This window comes from Chiloscyllium plagiosum, unplaced genomic scaffold (assembly GCF_037043375.1).
Source record: "Chiloscyllium plagiosum isolate Xiang-an unplaced genomic scaffold, Cpla_swu_hap1 HiC_scaffold_21, whole genome shotgun sequence".
Lineage (NCBI taxonomy): Eukaryota > Metazoa > Chordata > Chondrichthyes > Orectolobiformes > Hemiscylliidae > Chiloscyllium > Chiloscyllium plagiosum.
Genome location: NW_028270159.1, coordinates 21929771 through 21946409, shown reverse-complemented (window position 1 = coordinate 21946409; position 16639 = coordinate 21929771). Strand labels below are relative to the sequence as shown.

At 40.2% G+C, this 16639-nt stretch overlaps 1 protein-coding gene across 6 annotated transcripts in view; it reads left to right on the top strand.

Annotated features, from left to right (window-relative positions):
* The window catches only part of ralgps1 (Ral GEF with PH domain and SH3 binding motif 1), a 762687-nt gene that overhangs the window by 169938 nt on the left and 576110 nt on the right, over window positions 1–16639 (top strand). For all 6 annotated transcript variants that reach the window (XM_087998399.1, XM_087998397.1, XM_043720239.2 and 3 more), the window contains 2 exons: window positions 9777–9884; window positions 12242–12292. In XM_087998399.1, the coding sequence (XP_087854525.1) occupies window positions 9777–9884; window positions 12242–12292 (159 nt within the window). The remainder of the gene's footprint in view (window positions 1–9776; window positions 9885–12241; window positions 12293–16639) is intronic.

Sequence of the window (16639 nt, the reverse complement as noted above, 5' to 3'; positions counted from 1 at the left end):
GCAATTTCTACACTCGAGTGTCAATACTCATAAAATATACAGCATTTTTACCAATGCCAGATGGAAGTTAGCAGTAATGGAATTCATCAGTGAATTTAATGGATTATTTGCATAAAGATTGAACCACCTGGTGGCAACAACAGTGGCAACCTGTACTCTCGCAGGGGAACAGTAAATACTACATGTCTTAATATCCTCACCCCACTCCTAAACATGTTAAACTCTGCCCAGTTTGCAACACACCATTCTAGTTACTGCATCTTGTCATGTAGGACAATTTGATGCTGTTCAGAGAATGGTGGTAGATTAGTGCTGACACAAGATTTTAAATGATGCTCTTATGGATCAGACCACACCCCCTCAAGATACTTTAAGACCATAGTCTAGACCATAACTTTTTCTTATTTTGAAGGTAGATGGGAAGTGCAATGTTCCAGATGTGATGTGACTGGTCAAATTACTCTATGATAAGCAAAACACAATTTATTTAAACATAATAGTTAATACGCAAACAAAATAAAGAGATGTTTAGAACAACTTAACTATTGGAAAACTTAACCAAATAATAGATACAGTACCTTTACTAATTAACTGTTCCAATATAGTAACATCCCATAAGTACATCCCTTGGCAAAAAGGTAAATTCAGGCACAGAATCTCACATGCAGGTCTTTAATCCAGAAGGAAACAACATCAAGAGAAACTTCAGGGAAAGTAGCAGCTAGGAATCATTCATTGAAGCTTCCAACTCTTCTGAGACCCCAAACTATTACTGATGTTTCTGAAAGAAGCAAAACCCAGAATCTGAATCTGGAGAGCTGGTCACACCCATTCAGGCTGTTTTTTTTTAAAAAAATGGCCTCCTAAGCTGTTTATTTGAGCCATCTTCAGTAACTAGTTCGGTACCTCTGCCTTTCCAATCTCACTCCAAAAAAACTGGGACAAAATATCCTTTTTAAAGCGACAGCAAAAATGGATCTCTGAAAGGCAAAACATGAAAAACGTATTTTAAAAATGGTGTAATGATTGGAATGAGGTCATCCAGGTGGACCTCAGAATGTCAGTTCCCTGATTGGGCTGTTAACCTGGTCTAATCTAGGAAGTCCTCACTGACAGATAAACAAGACTGTCAGGAGTTCTGTTCACTCTCGGAGTTGGCCTGAGCTAGCTGGGTCAGTGTCGTGTACTATACACGTGCAAATAAAGGGTGACTTAGTGATGGGGTACCAGTCTTCAAGGAGTTATTTCAAATGGAAGTGGGAGATGAGCGAAGGTTTGGTGGGAGAGAGAAAAGTTTTATTCTTTCCATGTATAACCGTACATATAATGTGACCAATTGAATGAAGTAACATTTGCTCTCTGCTTCAGTTGGGGACCTGGTTTTAATTTACTGTCAGTTTAATCTGAAATAGCTGGTATCTTAATTGTTCTGAAAATGTCTCATGTCCATTGAATGAACAAGTTCAACAAAAGAGAGAATACCGTTCGCCATTCTGAGTGGAGGATTGAGCTGATTTTGATTGCTGATGCCATTATTAAATGGTTATTGGTTAGCTGTTATACAGTACTTTGCATTCCCAGAATGTGCCCCAGTTCCAATTTCAGGATAGAACTCCCTAAACACCAATGTGAACTTTAATTCCATCTATAGCTGTCTTTGTGGCATTTTCTTAACCTTTCCAATTTGCTGACAATCTGTGGTGAATTATGATCAAGTCAATATTGTAGTAATTATAGGATCCTTATGGTTGGCTGAACAAGACAAAAAATTCATTCCATGAGTGTAGGTTGTACTCAAAGCCAGGTTCCAGAGGTGAAAGTGCAGTCTGTTGAACCAATATATCATTAAGATCTCTGAGCCTTGGTATTCTTAAGCTTTTTGGCTTTATTCCAATTCCAATTTCTCTGCTGATGAAGTCCATCTGCAGAAAGAACTAGACAGCATCAGGGCTGCAGCAGATATGTGGCAAAGTAATAATTTGCACCTGATGAGTACCAGGCAATGACCATCTCCAACAAGCAAGATTCTAACCTCCATTCTTTGCCATTTATTTGCACTGTCATTGCAGAATCTGCCTTTACCAACATCTAGGGGTTGACCATTGACATGCAACTTAACTAGACTAGCTACATAAATCCTATGGCTACAACTTCAGACCAGAGGTTGGGTATGTCTCAGTGGGTGGCTCATCTTCTGATTTCCCCCAAAACCTGTCCACAATCTCCAAGGCCCAAGAGTGCAACAGAATATTTTCATGTGGACAACTGATAACATTTAAGAAACTCAACGTCATCTCGGACAAGGCAGCCTGGTTGATTGGTGCCTCATCCACCACCTTAAACATTCACTTTCTTCAACACTGACGTACAATGGCAGCTGTGTACCATCTCCAAGGTAACTGCAAACAGCCAACGGGGTTCCGCTGACAGCACCTCACAAACCCATTACCTTCAACACCTAGAAGAATAGTGGCTGCAGGAGCATGGCAATTCTTTTTAAGTTCATGTCTAAATTGCATACCATCCCAGCTTGGTAATATATTGCCACTCCCTCTCTGTAGTTAGACCAAAGTGTTGAAAGTCTCTGTCAAGCAGCATTATATTTAACTTCTATTGATTTGAGGGCAATTAAGAATGGAGAATAAATACTGGCCATGGCAGCAATTCCCATATCACATGAATGAATCAATTTTTCTTTAAAAAAGCTCTAATTTCCAAATTGCTATTTGTAAAGCTTTTTGGTGATAATAGAAATCAGTTTCTGACTCTAGGCTGAGATTTGTTCTGATTTCTGGATTAGTCCTAGAGAAAATTGATGGCCTAGAAGGAGGCCATTTCAGCCAATTTGGCCTGTGCTAGGTGAAAATCTAATCTGATCGCACTGGCAGGCTAGCTTAATGCAAGAGTGAGGATGAGGAAAGAGAACAGGTTTGTATGGAACTGTTCTATTCTTCTCAGTAAATTTGGAGTTGGAACCTGAAGGTATTATGGCTTATGTGAAGAATGACAGCGGGAGATGTGGAATAAGATGTTGGTGCCTTCAAACAATGGAATAAACACCCAACACTGTATACACTCCTCAACCTGGTTATCAGTGACCAATAGCTCAGTAAAAGTCTATAGAGAGTGACTGCATGTGGAATGGGAATTATAGTCAGAGTCTGAAATCCTCAAAGACCCTTCTGTCTTTTAGCTTCATGATACCATTGAGCTAATCCTCCTAGATTAGTCCATAGACTGTAATCCATTTCAACAATAATAATCTGCTTCTTCAAGTTCCTTCCTCTTGGATGCAGTGTTGCAACAGTCACTTATGCTATAAGCACCTACACTTCTGTGGTTAGATTTCATTGTTTATTATAGGATAGTACTTGATAAGACCCTAAGCTTGTCTGAGGGAACTAGCCACAACTCCCACTTTGCCTGGAGAGGGCCCTAGATGTGTCACATATCTTGCTGGTGTTTCCATACAGAGCCACAGCCTCTTGTTAGGATCATCTACCTCTTTCATCATTCTGGATGCCCTTGGAGAAGGGATGCTCCCCATTTACATCAGATGCAGTTGATGATGCCCTCATGTAATTTGGCTTATCAGTTGTGATGAGGTACCAGGGTTTGCCCGCTGGTGTGCGTTACCAACTGCTATGCTAGGACACAGTGGGAGCTGAGCACACTGTGGGAACCCCCTGCACCCCCCCCCACCCCCCCCCCCCCCCCCCCCCCCCCCACACACACACACACACACACACACACACACACACACACACACACACACACACACACACACACACACACACACACACACACACACACACACACACACACACACACACACACACACACACACACACACACACACACACACACACACACACACACACACACACACACACCCCGTTTGCCTTGCTCAGAGTCCCAGCCAGCTGACTGTGAGGTACTCACCCTGCTTCTCTCATCCTCCATAAATCCCACCTTTATAATCTAATTGATGAAAGTGAAATGGCAGTAAATGCTGGCCCTATTCAATGAATGAAGTGTTAAAAGATGAGTTTTAATTTCCAACTTGGAATTTAATAAGACCGTTTTTAACTGAGATAAGGTCCTCTTATGTTGGTTACTGATGAGTGAAACTTGGGTTTGTTTCTGGTGTAATTAAAGAGAGAGGAGTAGTAGGATTTATTTTTGCAGAGAATAGTTGTCCTCAGTAAGTTCTGAAGTAGAATATTTTGTCAGTACCATTATAAATTTGACAAGACAATTTCCAAAATACATTCCCTGTAATAAAACCATAAGAAATAGGAACAGGGAAAGGCTGTTCAGCCTCTCAAGCCTGCTCCACCATTCGACCGGATTATGGATTATGCAGAAGAGGAGTCATTTAGCCACACCTGATGTGGAACAAATTGTACTTTCTCACTCTATGTTCAAGACAATGTAATGCTAGCATGAAATCAATGAAGCTTTATCACTTTTGAAAAATGTTGCAAGCCATTGTGCTCAAAAAGAATTGCACTGAATTAGTGATTTGTGATTAAAGAAAATGAAAATTATAAATACAAGATTTGTCTTGGCATTATTTAACGTTAAAGATTGACAGAATATTGTTAGTCATAACTTGATAACACAATTTGTCAGAATCTTAGTAATGGGTTAAGACAGTTTATTCTCATTATTTCCCACAGTTTCCAACCTATTTGGCCATCTGTATATTACTTTTAACAGCCAATTGGTGAAAGAAAATAGCAGAGTCAGTCTTTACTCAAAATAGATTTCACCAAGTGAAGCATTGCAAGTATATATATATATCTCCTGATCCCAGTGTCAATAAATGTCACTTTAAATTTCTAAAGTGACTGGTGGTTAGCTCAGTTGGCTGGATGGCTGGTTTGTGTTTGAGTGTGATGCCAACAACATGGGTTAAATTCCCAAGCCAGCAGGGGTCAGCATCTGAATTCAGCCCCTCACCTGCAGCATCACTCCCTGACCCTCACTCCCCTCTACCTTCTTGAATCGATGTAGTCTGTGTGGTGAATGTAGAGCCTCAGGGCTCCTCAGTAGAGACTCCCAGCATTTAGAACAATACTTGGGGGGAATAAAAAACACTTTTATAAATGAGCAAAACTAAAAAGTCCACACGGTTCAACAGCCACTTTTAACTTTTAACTTTCATTTCAGCATTGATGTTTAGTTAGGAGTCAGCATGCTTCAGGTGAGGGGCTGGGTTCAGTAGGTGAAGTCTTCATGCTGATCCCTGCGAGTTTGGGATTTGAACCCACGCTGTGGGCATCTCTCTGAGATTGCAGTCCATGGTCCTCTGAGACAATGGAGCCTTTCACTATCATTCACATTTGTCCTGTTTCATGAGCAATACTAAATAAAAGTAAATTATCTTTGTTAGTTTGTTGCTGAAACATTGGATTTGTGAGGCACCAGTTTGGTGAAGATTAGGTTTTGGTTGCAACATTCGAGCTTGAAATAAAGATCCAGCAAGCTACAATCTGGTTAATACTTTTATCTATCAGGCTGGTACCTTGTCATCCAGCTGTTGCTGTTTCGTATAGTGAAAGGAATGTTTTTACAAATATATCTCTGTCACTAAGACTAAATGTTTTAAGTTATAATTCTGCTCGGCACTAAACATTGAGGCATATCAACCTCAATGTTATGTCATCTGTTAACCCTTTACTGTGTCACTTTTTCCCCGTTGGTTACTTTATCTTGGTTGCTCAGTAACTCCTTCATCAAAATGCACATAGTCACTCCAGTCCAGATTAAAAAGGTCACTGAGTTTTCTAAGTATTTTGATCAGTGAGCTGTTCCAAAAAGAGCACAGAAATCTGGGTTTGTAAATGATACTCCTGAGATGGGAGATAAAATATGATACTTAATAACTTTCAGACTGATACAAACCTAGGAAATGTCTGCATATGTTTGTTAGGTTTATGTCCTGTCTCGATGTCTGTTACAGTCTGGCTAGGGGATAAAGTCCTGAGATTTTATTGTCCCACATAATTTCTTCCTTACTTTTTCTAAACAAGAAGCCTATTTCCTCCTGCATCAGATGTTGTTTGTAATAACACTTTTGAAGGTGTTTTACTATTTTGAAAGTAATTTTTAGCTTCAAAGTTATTGTTACAGATCAGGTATTTGTGTGAAGTATTGGTAACACTAACCATGATACTATTTGGTTGTATGTGGCAGTTTGCATGAGTGTACAAACTTTTGGCTGCCTTAATAAGGTCAATTGAACTTTTGTCAATGTACTTTAATGTACAGCATGAAGCAGGTTTGATTGGAGAGGAGATTACTGAGGTGTCTTCAGAAGCTTGGCTGTCTGGCAGAAAGCTGAGAGTGGGGATAAAAGGGTCCTTCTCAGGACGGCAGCTGGTGACAATGGTGTTCCACAAGGCTCTGTGTTGGGACCACAACTTTAGACTTTAGACATTTAACGATCTAAATGAAGGAACTGAGGGCATTCTGGCTAAGTTTGCAGACAATACAAAGATAGATAGATAGAGGAACAGATAGCATTGAGGACGCAGGGAGGCTGCAGAAAGATTTGGACAGGTTAGGAGAGTAGGCAAAGAAGTGGCAGATGGAGTACACTGTGGGGAAGTGTGAGGTCATGCACTTTGGTCGGAAAAATAGAGACATGGACTATTTTTTCAATGGAGAGAAAATTCAGAAGTTTGATGTTGAAAGAGACTTGGGAGTTCTAGTCCAGGATTCTTTCGAGGTAAACTTGCAGATTGAGTCCGTAGTTAGGAAGGCTAATGAATGATGGCATTTATTTTGAGGACTTGAATATAAAAGCAGGGATGTACTTCGGAGGTTTTATAAGGCTCTGGTCAGACCACATTTGGAGGATTGTGCGCAGTTTTGGGTCCCATATCTCAGGAAGGATGTACTGGCCCTGGAGTGTGCTCAGGGGAGACTCAGGAGAATAGTCCCAGGAATGTTAAGCTCAACGTATGAGGAATGTTTCAGGACTCTGGGTCAATACTTGATGGAATTTAGAAGGATGAGGGGGGGGTCTAATACAGAATACTGAATGGGCTGGACAGAGTGGACATCAGAAAGATGTTTCTATTGTTAGGAGAGACCGGGACCTGAGGGCACAGCCTTAGAGTAAAGGGAAGACCTTTTAGAATGGAGATAAGGAGAAACTTCTTTAGCCAGAGAGTGGTGAATCTGTGGCATTCATTGCCACAGAAGGCTGTGGAGGCCAGGTCATTGAGTATATTTAAGACTGAGATAGACAGGTTCTTGATTGTCAAGGGGATCAAGAGTTACAGGAAGAAAGCGGCAGAATGGGGATGAGAAACTTATCAGCCACCATTAAATGGCAGAAGGGACTCAATGGGCTGAATGGCCTAATTGCTGCTCCTGTCTTATGGTCTTATGTTTATGTGCACATGTCTCATTGCTGGACTTAAAGATATTAAAACTTTGGAAAAAGTGTAATTTTTAAAACAACAAAAAAAATGCATTTACCAATTCTGAAAAACTGCCAACAAATTCAGTTATTTCTTTGGCACAAACACATTAAGGGATGTGGATATTGTTGGTCTTTTAAAGTGCAGTGCTGCCTTAATTTCCATGGGAGTGCATCTAAAGGGCCACAGCTTAAGCAAGGAGTTGGCCATGCTGAGGGAACTGACCTCTGGGAATCTGCTGTAAATCTTATATATAACCCTGCTGTGTAATCTGCCTTAAGTAAAATGGCCGATGAATGAGCAGGTGGAGCTTGCATTAGCCCTACTTTCTAGCTCCTGAGTCTTATGGTGCAGCATGAGGAGAGGTAGACTTAGTTAATCTCCATGTTCTGGTCAACTGACAGGGCTCAATTAGATGTCTATTTCCATATTGCTACATTGAACTCTAAAGTGGAAGTTTTAAAACCTTTTTTGTATTGTGCTGGATTCAGCCTCTGAGAGTTTCCTGAGTGAGGGTCAGAATCCTGGGACTCTCCTCGGTTGGCAACTCTCTGATCAACGTTTTAGCGACTCAGACAGGTACTCTGAGATACAGTCCTCTCTGTGGGACATGGTGGGCACATTTGCAATTCAAAAATGTGTGAGACTTGCTGATCCAGTGAGCATTTGTAGGTTCAGTGACAGAGACTTCTATCACACAGCAATTACATTATGCTTCAAGCCATTCCCTATCCTCTCTCACCTCTTGTGAATTCCAAGGGCCTAAGAATTGACTTCAGTTTTAATGAAGTATGCATTTTGAATTGTTGAGTAATAAAACGTGTCAATTCTCTCAGTGACAGACCATGAAAGGAGAAAAGGAAAGGACCAGTAATGTGGGGAACTCCCTGCACTCTGATCTCTCACCAAAATAATAAGAAAAGTTTTTTTTTGTTTCCTGTTCAATTCTGAATGGTGCTTTACATTGCATTCTGTCTATCAGGGTTCTGATTGGCTTCTGGTTGAACCACACAGAATTGCCTCTGCATTAATTTGAAAAAGACCCTTTCAGTTGCTCAGTTCATTGTTGTTTGCTTCCCTATGGAATGTTTACTGTGGTGGAGCGTTCCATTTGCTGTGTGTATTCAAACTGGCATAACACTGTTGCAATTCAAAGTGAGCTGATGTTGCTGTGTCCTGTTAACATAGAATATTACAGCGCAGTACAGGCCCTTCGGCCCTCGACGGTTCCACAGGTCAGCAATCTGATGCCCATCTAACCCATAACCTGTTCTTATTACTCCAGAAATTATTCTCCTCTAGGTATACAATGAGGTGCCACAAATCTGGTCTAAAGCTTAACGTTTTGACAGGTCTGCCCTTAGGATATTCCCATCTTTCTGCTTATGGGCCAACACCTTAACATGGGGCTGAAACTCCGCAGATCCCATCCTTGAGCTGAAATATTTGTTGGTGTAGTTTCAATACTTATTGCCATTGTCTTCATTAGAAGGGTGCATGTGGCGTTAGCATTGATCATCACCTGTATCAGGTGTCCTCTAGCAGGACTTGATACACAGTTGGTAGACACAGACCTACTTGGTATATTTACATATTTGGAAGCAGAATTAGCGCCCAGCGTTTGTGCCATCTTTACCTTGGCAACCATTATTAACATTCTGGGACCCAGTGCTCCTCCTGATGTAAAATCGAAATGGGGAAACTCAGTTAGTTACGCTCATAAAAGGAGCGTCAAGCAGATGAGGCTTGGGACTTTCTCCAACTCTCATTCAGTGCTAAAATTATGAAGTTTTGTGCTTGAGTATCTTTGCCATTCCCCGCTTCATCTCACACTCTCATAGTTCTCCCAAGTGCTCTCTCTCCAGATTACTATCTAATTCTGTTGTGAAGGTGCCTCCTGTACCTCTCAGCAAACGAATCCAGGTCCTAACTGGGTTAAGATAGTTCTTATTTAGTGTAAATTTTGTGTAATGTTGCCCATGGTCTGTTGTTATGTAGAGATTTGTTTTGTACATAAGTTATTGCACAGCCTTCCAGAAGCTTCTCTCACAAAGCCAACGAGCCAGCGGTAACATCATTACAGGCTGCTTTGTTTGTAGGAGTTTCTTCAAAATCATGTTGAAGGTTTATGACAATAGGAAGTGAATGCTGTTTTTTAAACAATATATCATTCAGCCTCTAAGGATAATTTGCATGAAGTTTAAAACAACTTCCATTTCTGTGGCTTGGGATCCTTTCAGAAACATTATCCGTGGATGAGAGAATCTTACAAGAAGTTATATTTGCTAATGCTAATTCATAGGAGTTGCACTTAATGTTTTCTTGTTTATTTTTCCTCAGGGCAGTAGTAGTTCAGACTCTCTCGATGGACCCTATGCAGACTATGCTATGAAAAGCTATGATGCAGTTGTGTTTGACGTACTTAAAGTAACACCTGAGGAGTTTGCGGTAAGTGGACACTTCTTCTATGGGGTGGTTACGACATGTGCCCTGTCCCATTTCAGGTCTGGGCTTCTGAAAACTCTGAGCCATGATATAATCTGTTTGCAATTTGGACTTTGAGTATTTTGTTTATTGTCAAGTAGGTCTTTGTTTCTGTTTCTCTTACTTTTGACCAAATGGAAAATCAGTCAGAAAATTGGAGTTTGAAGTGTTCATTTAACAAAAAGGAACTCTTCAATTTAAATAGCATTGCAAAACTACTCCAATGCTTCACATGAAGAATTGATATTGGGCTGTCGTAACTGTCATTAATGTCAATACTAGCATGGGCTTGAGATATTAGCATGGTCTACAGTAGCTCCTATTTAGTTAAAAATCACACAACACCAGGCTATAGTCTAACAGGTTTATTTGGAAGCCCTAGCTTTCGGAGCACTCCTCTTTCATCAGATGGTTGTGGAGAATAAGATTGTAAGACACAAAATTTATAGCAAAAGTTTACAGTGTGATATAACTGAAATTATGTATTGAAAAAGACCTGGATTGTTTGTTAAGTCTCTCATCTTTTAGAATGACCATGTTGGTTTCAGTTCTTTTTTATGTGAATCACAAAACATTTTTTAAAAGTTACATTCTCAAGTGAACTTTAACAATTGGTGTCATGTCGGCCCAGATAATGTATTGAAGGTGTTAACCCTCTGTGAGGCTGTCTGTGCCACAATGGTCAGACTGATTCTAATCTTAAAAAAATTGATTTACAGAATCTTACATGGATTCATGCAGTTTTGAGCAAAGTAAAATGTAATTTTGCAAGTACAAATTCACCCCACAAACTTATATGTGCATGTGTGAGTGTGGAGGGGTATAAGTGTGTGGGAGTGTGTGTGTGGGAGTGTGTGAGTGTTTAGTACTTTGGGGTTACCTGTAGTGTGATATGAACCCAAGGTTCCGGTTGAGGCCATCCCCATGGGTACCGAACCTAGCTAACAGCCTCTGCTCGGTTACTTTTCATTGTTGTCTGTCCTGAAGTCTGCCTTGGAGGATGGTCACCCGAAGGTCCAAGGTTGAATGTCCCAGACCGCTGGAGTGTTCTCCGACTGGGAGGGAACACTCCTGTCTGGTGATTGTTGTGCGGTGCTCATTCATCCGTTGCGTTGCCTCTGCTTGGTCTCACCAACGTACCATGCCTTAGGGCATTGTCCTATTTAGTGGACAGTTCCAATCCTAGATTCTTAAATTCTTCCCACATTTTCTGTCACGACAACTGTTTAGATGATTCACCCTTTTCCGACACGATTCCCAATCCCTCTGGCATTCCACATTCCTGCTTCACCCAGTCTCTCATCTGCAGCTGTTGCACTTTGGTTATCCACTATAGATACCATTTGTAGGTCTGCTATTGTCCTCTACATCTCAAAAGCTGCCGTTCCCATTTATTCTCTTATTGCCTTCCGGGTTCCTTTCTCTTTCCTTTTAAGCCTTGTTTATATTTTTTTCTTTGAGTCACATTTCCAGGCATTTTAACAGCCCTGGTATTACTACTGAAGTATTTGCTGATGTCTAACCTGTCCCGTTTTGCCCTTGAAGGCCTACAAAATCCTCTTTCCCTTCACTGCGAACTGCATTTCTTTCAAATGAGTTTATTTGTCCTTGCTCACCACTCACTAACAGTAGAAAAACCCAAAAGACACTAGTTTGTAGCATCATAAAAATGGTCAGTCTAGCCCATTGGGGCAAAAGTAATGCTGGCAAGATTGGCAATGTGTTATTTAAAACCGTTGGAATCTCACCTTCCAAATGGAGTTTCTAGTTTCAGATGTGTTACAGCGCATTCCTATAGCATAATATTTATAAATCTTATACTGCAATACTTTTATTAATCATGAATAATCCTAAATCTGCAGAACTGAAAGAGTTGCTTTTCTGGATGTGCTCTTCTGGAGCAGCGTAGAGTAACAAATTGCAGATCCCATCCCAACAATTATCCTCTGGAAATTTGGGAACACATGTTGGAAAATTTCTACTTATACCTTTCATGGCGCAGTCTTGGTTCTATGAATTTGCAAATTGATTTAAAGCCTTTAATCATTCTATTGTAACCATTCTGATAATGCTTTGATAGGTATAAGCTAATACTAAAATTGCTTTGTTAATATCTATAAAGAAAATTAAATAAGGAGACACTCTTTTCTCAAATCATCAACTGGTCCCAAATATTTTCAAAAATAAAGAGTTTTGGGTTGATTTGTACAAATGAGTCTGAAATCATATAAAGTTTGACATTTCCACAAGATCTTGCGCACCTCTGGCAAGAATAATGTCAGGATTTAAAATAAGTGACTGATTTATCTTGTGTGTTGCAGAGTCAAATCACTTTAATGGACGTCCCGGTTTTCAAAGCGATACAACCAGAGGTAAGGCACAAGATTATACATTGTACATTTCAGAGAAAAGGCAGAACAGAGGGTTAAAGCATGATGGCAAACACAGGGATAATAGGGAAATGGGTCAAGGTGTGAATGAAGATATGGGCAGCAGAATTTTGGGTGACCTCAAATTTGTGGAGGGTGGAATGTGGGAAACTAGCCAACCGTGCATTGGCATAGTTAATATGGGGAGGGCAAAAACTGAATGGTATTGCTGCTACACCATTAATCCAGAAACTCCGCTAATGTTCTGGGAACCTAGGTTCATGTCCCACCATGACAGATGGTAGAATTTGAATTCCATAAAGAATCTGGAATTAAGGGTCTAATGATGACCATGAAATCACAACCAATTATCAGCAAAACCCATCTCGTTCACCAATGTCTGTTTGGGAAGGAAATCTGTCATCCTTACCTGGTCCGGTCTACATGTGTGGCTCCAGACCTGCAGCTATGTGATTCAATCTCAGATGTACTCTGAGAAATTAGAGAGGAGCAATAAATGTTGACCTAGCCAGAGACACCAGCATTCCATGGGTGAATTTAAAAAAAAAAGGCCATGACCTAACAAAGGAGTGATTGACAATTTCAGCTTGCCCTTTGGGCTAAGGTTACTTCAGCCTCCCTGGGCTTGGTATTTTAAAAAAAGTTTTTAGTTCACAACCTCGCACTAAGTTAACTCCTAATATAGTCATGCTCAAAGCCAAGAGTTACTGTTTTGTTATTCTAATCCTGAATAATTAAATAACAACAAAAATCTCTTTGTCCTTCTAGTCTTTCTTTTACCCTCAATTTCTCCTCACAACCATATCTTTTTACAATTTTCTTCCTAACTGTTGCGAAATATTACACTGCATCCTTACTGTTGTACAAGTTTTTGAATTTGTGCATTGCCCATTGTGGGGACTGGAGATGCTCACACTGGTGAGCAGATAATGACAACTACGCTTCAGTGAAGTAAATGGGAAACAATACACTTGGAAGTATGAGTACAGAATAAGGTACATCTCCAGTGGGAAATGAAATGGAACAGTAATGGACCTGTTGTGGTACAAAGTACAGGTCATTAAAGGCGGTGAAGTAGATAAAGGGAAGGCAATAAAGACATTTTATTTCTATGGGGCTTTTTATGGCCTTGGAACATCTCAAAACATTTACGACTTTAGATATGCAATCAGTATTGGAATGTAGGATGAGATGCAGCAAAAAGAGAAATAGAATTTGTTCTTGAGTTTAAATGCACTCAATATAGTAGAATAGATGGATTATTAAATATCTACTAAACCTTTTAGTTAGACCAGAATCCAAATGTTTTGTGAGCTTTGGGCTCCCCATTGTTCTAACAATAGAAAAGTGGAAACTATGTGGCATGTATTCTCAGCACGTTATCAGAATGAGGGTTACAGTTATGTAAAGAAAATGTTAGTGCTCTTTTAAAACTTAGATTATAAAGGCTTATATTTCTGTGTTGGAGAAAGTGACAAGGAGGGTCACATTTGAAATGGTAACAAATAGAATTAAAGGGAAGTCATTAGAAAAACTACTGTTTATGCACAGGATGCTTCAAGAGCACATTTCCTTGGCACAAACTATTGTGAAGCAAAGTTTATAAATTCTTTTAATATGTTGATAGCAAGTGTTGGATGCAGGTACACTTACAATGTTTAAAAGACATTTGGATAAGTAAATGAATAGGAAAGGTTTGGAGGGATATGAGCCCAAACGCAGGCAGGTGGGGCTAGTTTAGTTTGAGAACATGGTCGGCATGGATTAGTTGGACCTAAGTGTCTGTTTCATGTTACATGACTCTATGACCTAGAATGTGGTCAGTGGTGACAGTGATTTATGGTCAAGATGGAGCCAGGTAACTGAGGTTTTGTTTTAAAGCGTGGAAAAGGCCATGGTGGGTAACCACTGCACACACTTTGGGGAAGATGGCAATGTCGTTGTGATTTTCATTGAAGCAGTAATCCAGAGGTCTGGACTAATGCTGTGGAGACAAGGGTTCAAAATCCCACCATGGTGACCGGTGGAAATCTAAACGTAATTAATACTGAAAACTAACCATCAGTAATGGAACTATCGACAATTTTTGTAAAAAACGCATCTGACTCCTGGAAGCCATCAGTGCCCCCACCCTGGACCTGCTTGTACCCTTCCAAACACCTGGGGAGAGGAAATTAAGTTCCACCCGAGATGTGAGGTACAAGAAATTGTGCAAAGCCATTACATCTGAGAGTTTATCAGATGTTAATTACCCTGAATATAATCTATTTTTATTCCCCTAAGAATTGGGGTGTGTGGGGTTAACCTACTGTTGAGCAATGGTTTCTATGGATTTAGTTCTGGCAAACAGTGTACAAAAGAGTTGTCAGTGCTCTAAGTGCACAGCTCATAGCCTGAAATGAAGTTGTGGTGCTACCTTCTAATTAATCCAGAACTTGAAAGTTAATTTCTTGCAGCTGTGTACCAGTATTTCTCCAGATTACTGTGGATCATTAAACTGGTTGCAGTATTCCCGAAAAAAAGACAACTTGCTGATTTGGTTTTTCTTCCAATGATAATTCAAATCTTCAAGGCGGCTATTCTCCCACAGACAGCTGATTGCAAACTTCCAGACCGATTATTTTGTGGGTGGGGCAGGAGGGGATGCAAATTGTGTTTTATTTTGATCTGTTCATAAATCCCCTTTTAATTTTGGTGTTGATGGGTTCAGAACTTGGCATGACTGAAAATAACTTTATGAAGTGCAGCTACAGTAGGTTTCTGAGCTGCTCGCCTCTACCTCCCAGTGAAGAGTTTGGGCTCCTAATTATAATCGAGCCATGAACGCCATCATTACTGTGGAACAACAATAATTATAGTGAAGATATAACTTGAACACATAACCAATAATTTTTATAGTAAGTAAAGTTGGAAGAACATTGAAGGAAATCATGCTGACATTTAAATAGAAACCTGATAATTCCCAAATCTCAATGTACGCAAACAGTAAAGGCAGCAAGACGACAACAGCACAACTTCAAATGGATTTAATTGGTTGTAAAGTAGTTTGGGACATCATGGGGTCATGACAGACACCAATAAAAATTAAGTTGGTTCCACCTTGTCTTATTTAATTAGTTAGCTGCCCAGCTGGTTTAAAAACATTCCATTTTAACAAGCTGCAATTAGGCTGACAACAAATCTTAATGTTAGGAGCAGAATTCATCATTACGTTCATCGGGTCATAGACAGATTGGGACATAGATTCAGCTCTTCAAATCTGCTGTCATGTTCATTTAGATGTTGACCAATCTATGATTCAAATCTGTTTCTACCTTCGCTCCAGTTCCCCTACCTAATAAAAATCTCTCGATCATTGTCTTGCCAATTTCAGTAAATCTGACATCCACAGTCATTTGGGGTTGAGTTCTATAATCCTTTACATCGGGGAAAATGCCTATTGTTTGTCCTAATACCAGTCTGCAAAGAATTTGCCCCTTTGGTTGGTTCAGGCTGCTTAGCGACAAATGATGTTCATCCACACCAGTGCCATCTCCAACAAGAGAGAATCGAATCACCATGTCTTCAAATTCAATGGTATTACCATTGCTGAAATCCCCACTATTAATGTCCTGGGATTTAATCTTCACCAGAAACTGACCTGAACCAGTTGTATAAGCACTATGGCTACAAGAACAGGTCAGAGACTGGGAACTCTGTGACAAATAAAGTACCTCCTGATTTCTCAAAACTTGTCCATCATTGTCAAAGAGTCTGATAGATTATTCCTTGCCTGGAATGGTGCAGCTCCAGTCAGGAAGCTCAATGCAATCCAGAACCAAAAGGTTTTCTGATTGGCATCTTGTCTAACACCCCTAATATTTGCTCCCCCCATGACCAACACACCATCTCAGCAATGTCCCCTGCCTTTAAGATGCACTACAACAACTAACCAAAGCTCCTTAGCATTTCCAAAACTATGATTTCTACTGCCTAGAAGGACAAGGGCAGCAGATGCATGGTCCCACAACCAGCTGCCAGTTCCTCTCCCAGCCCCACACAATCCTAACTATGCCACTGTCCTTCACTGTCACTGAGTCAAAATCTTTGAACTTTTTGAATTGCTTTCCAAGCAGCACTGTGGGAGTACTACCCCCTACAACTTGTAGCAGTTTCAGATGAAACCTCACTAACGCTCTTTGAGGGCAATTGGGAATGAGCAATAAACGCTATCCAAGTCTGTGATAATCAAATCCTATGAATGAATGAAGAGGAAATCAACTCTCTGTCGTTACCCTTACAAATTTGTTCATCATGTTAAGACTTGGATCTTGATATATAACCTCATAA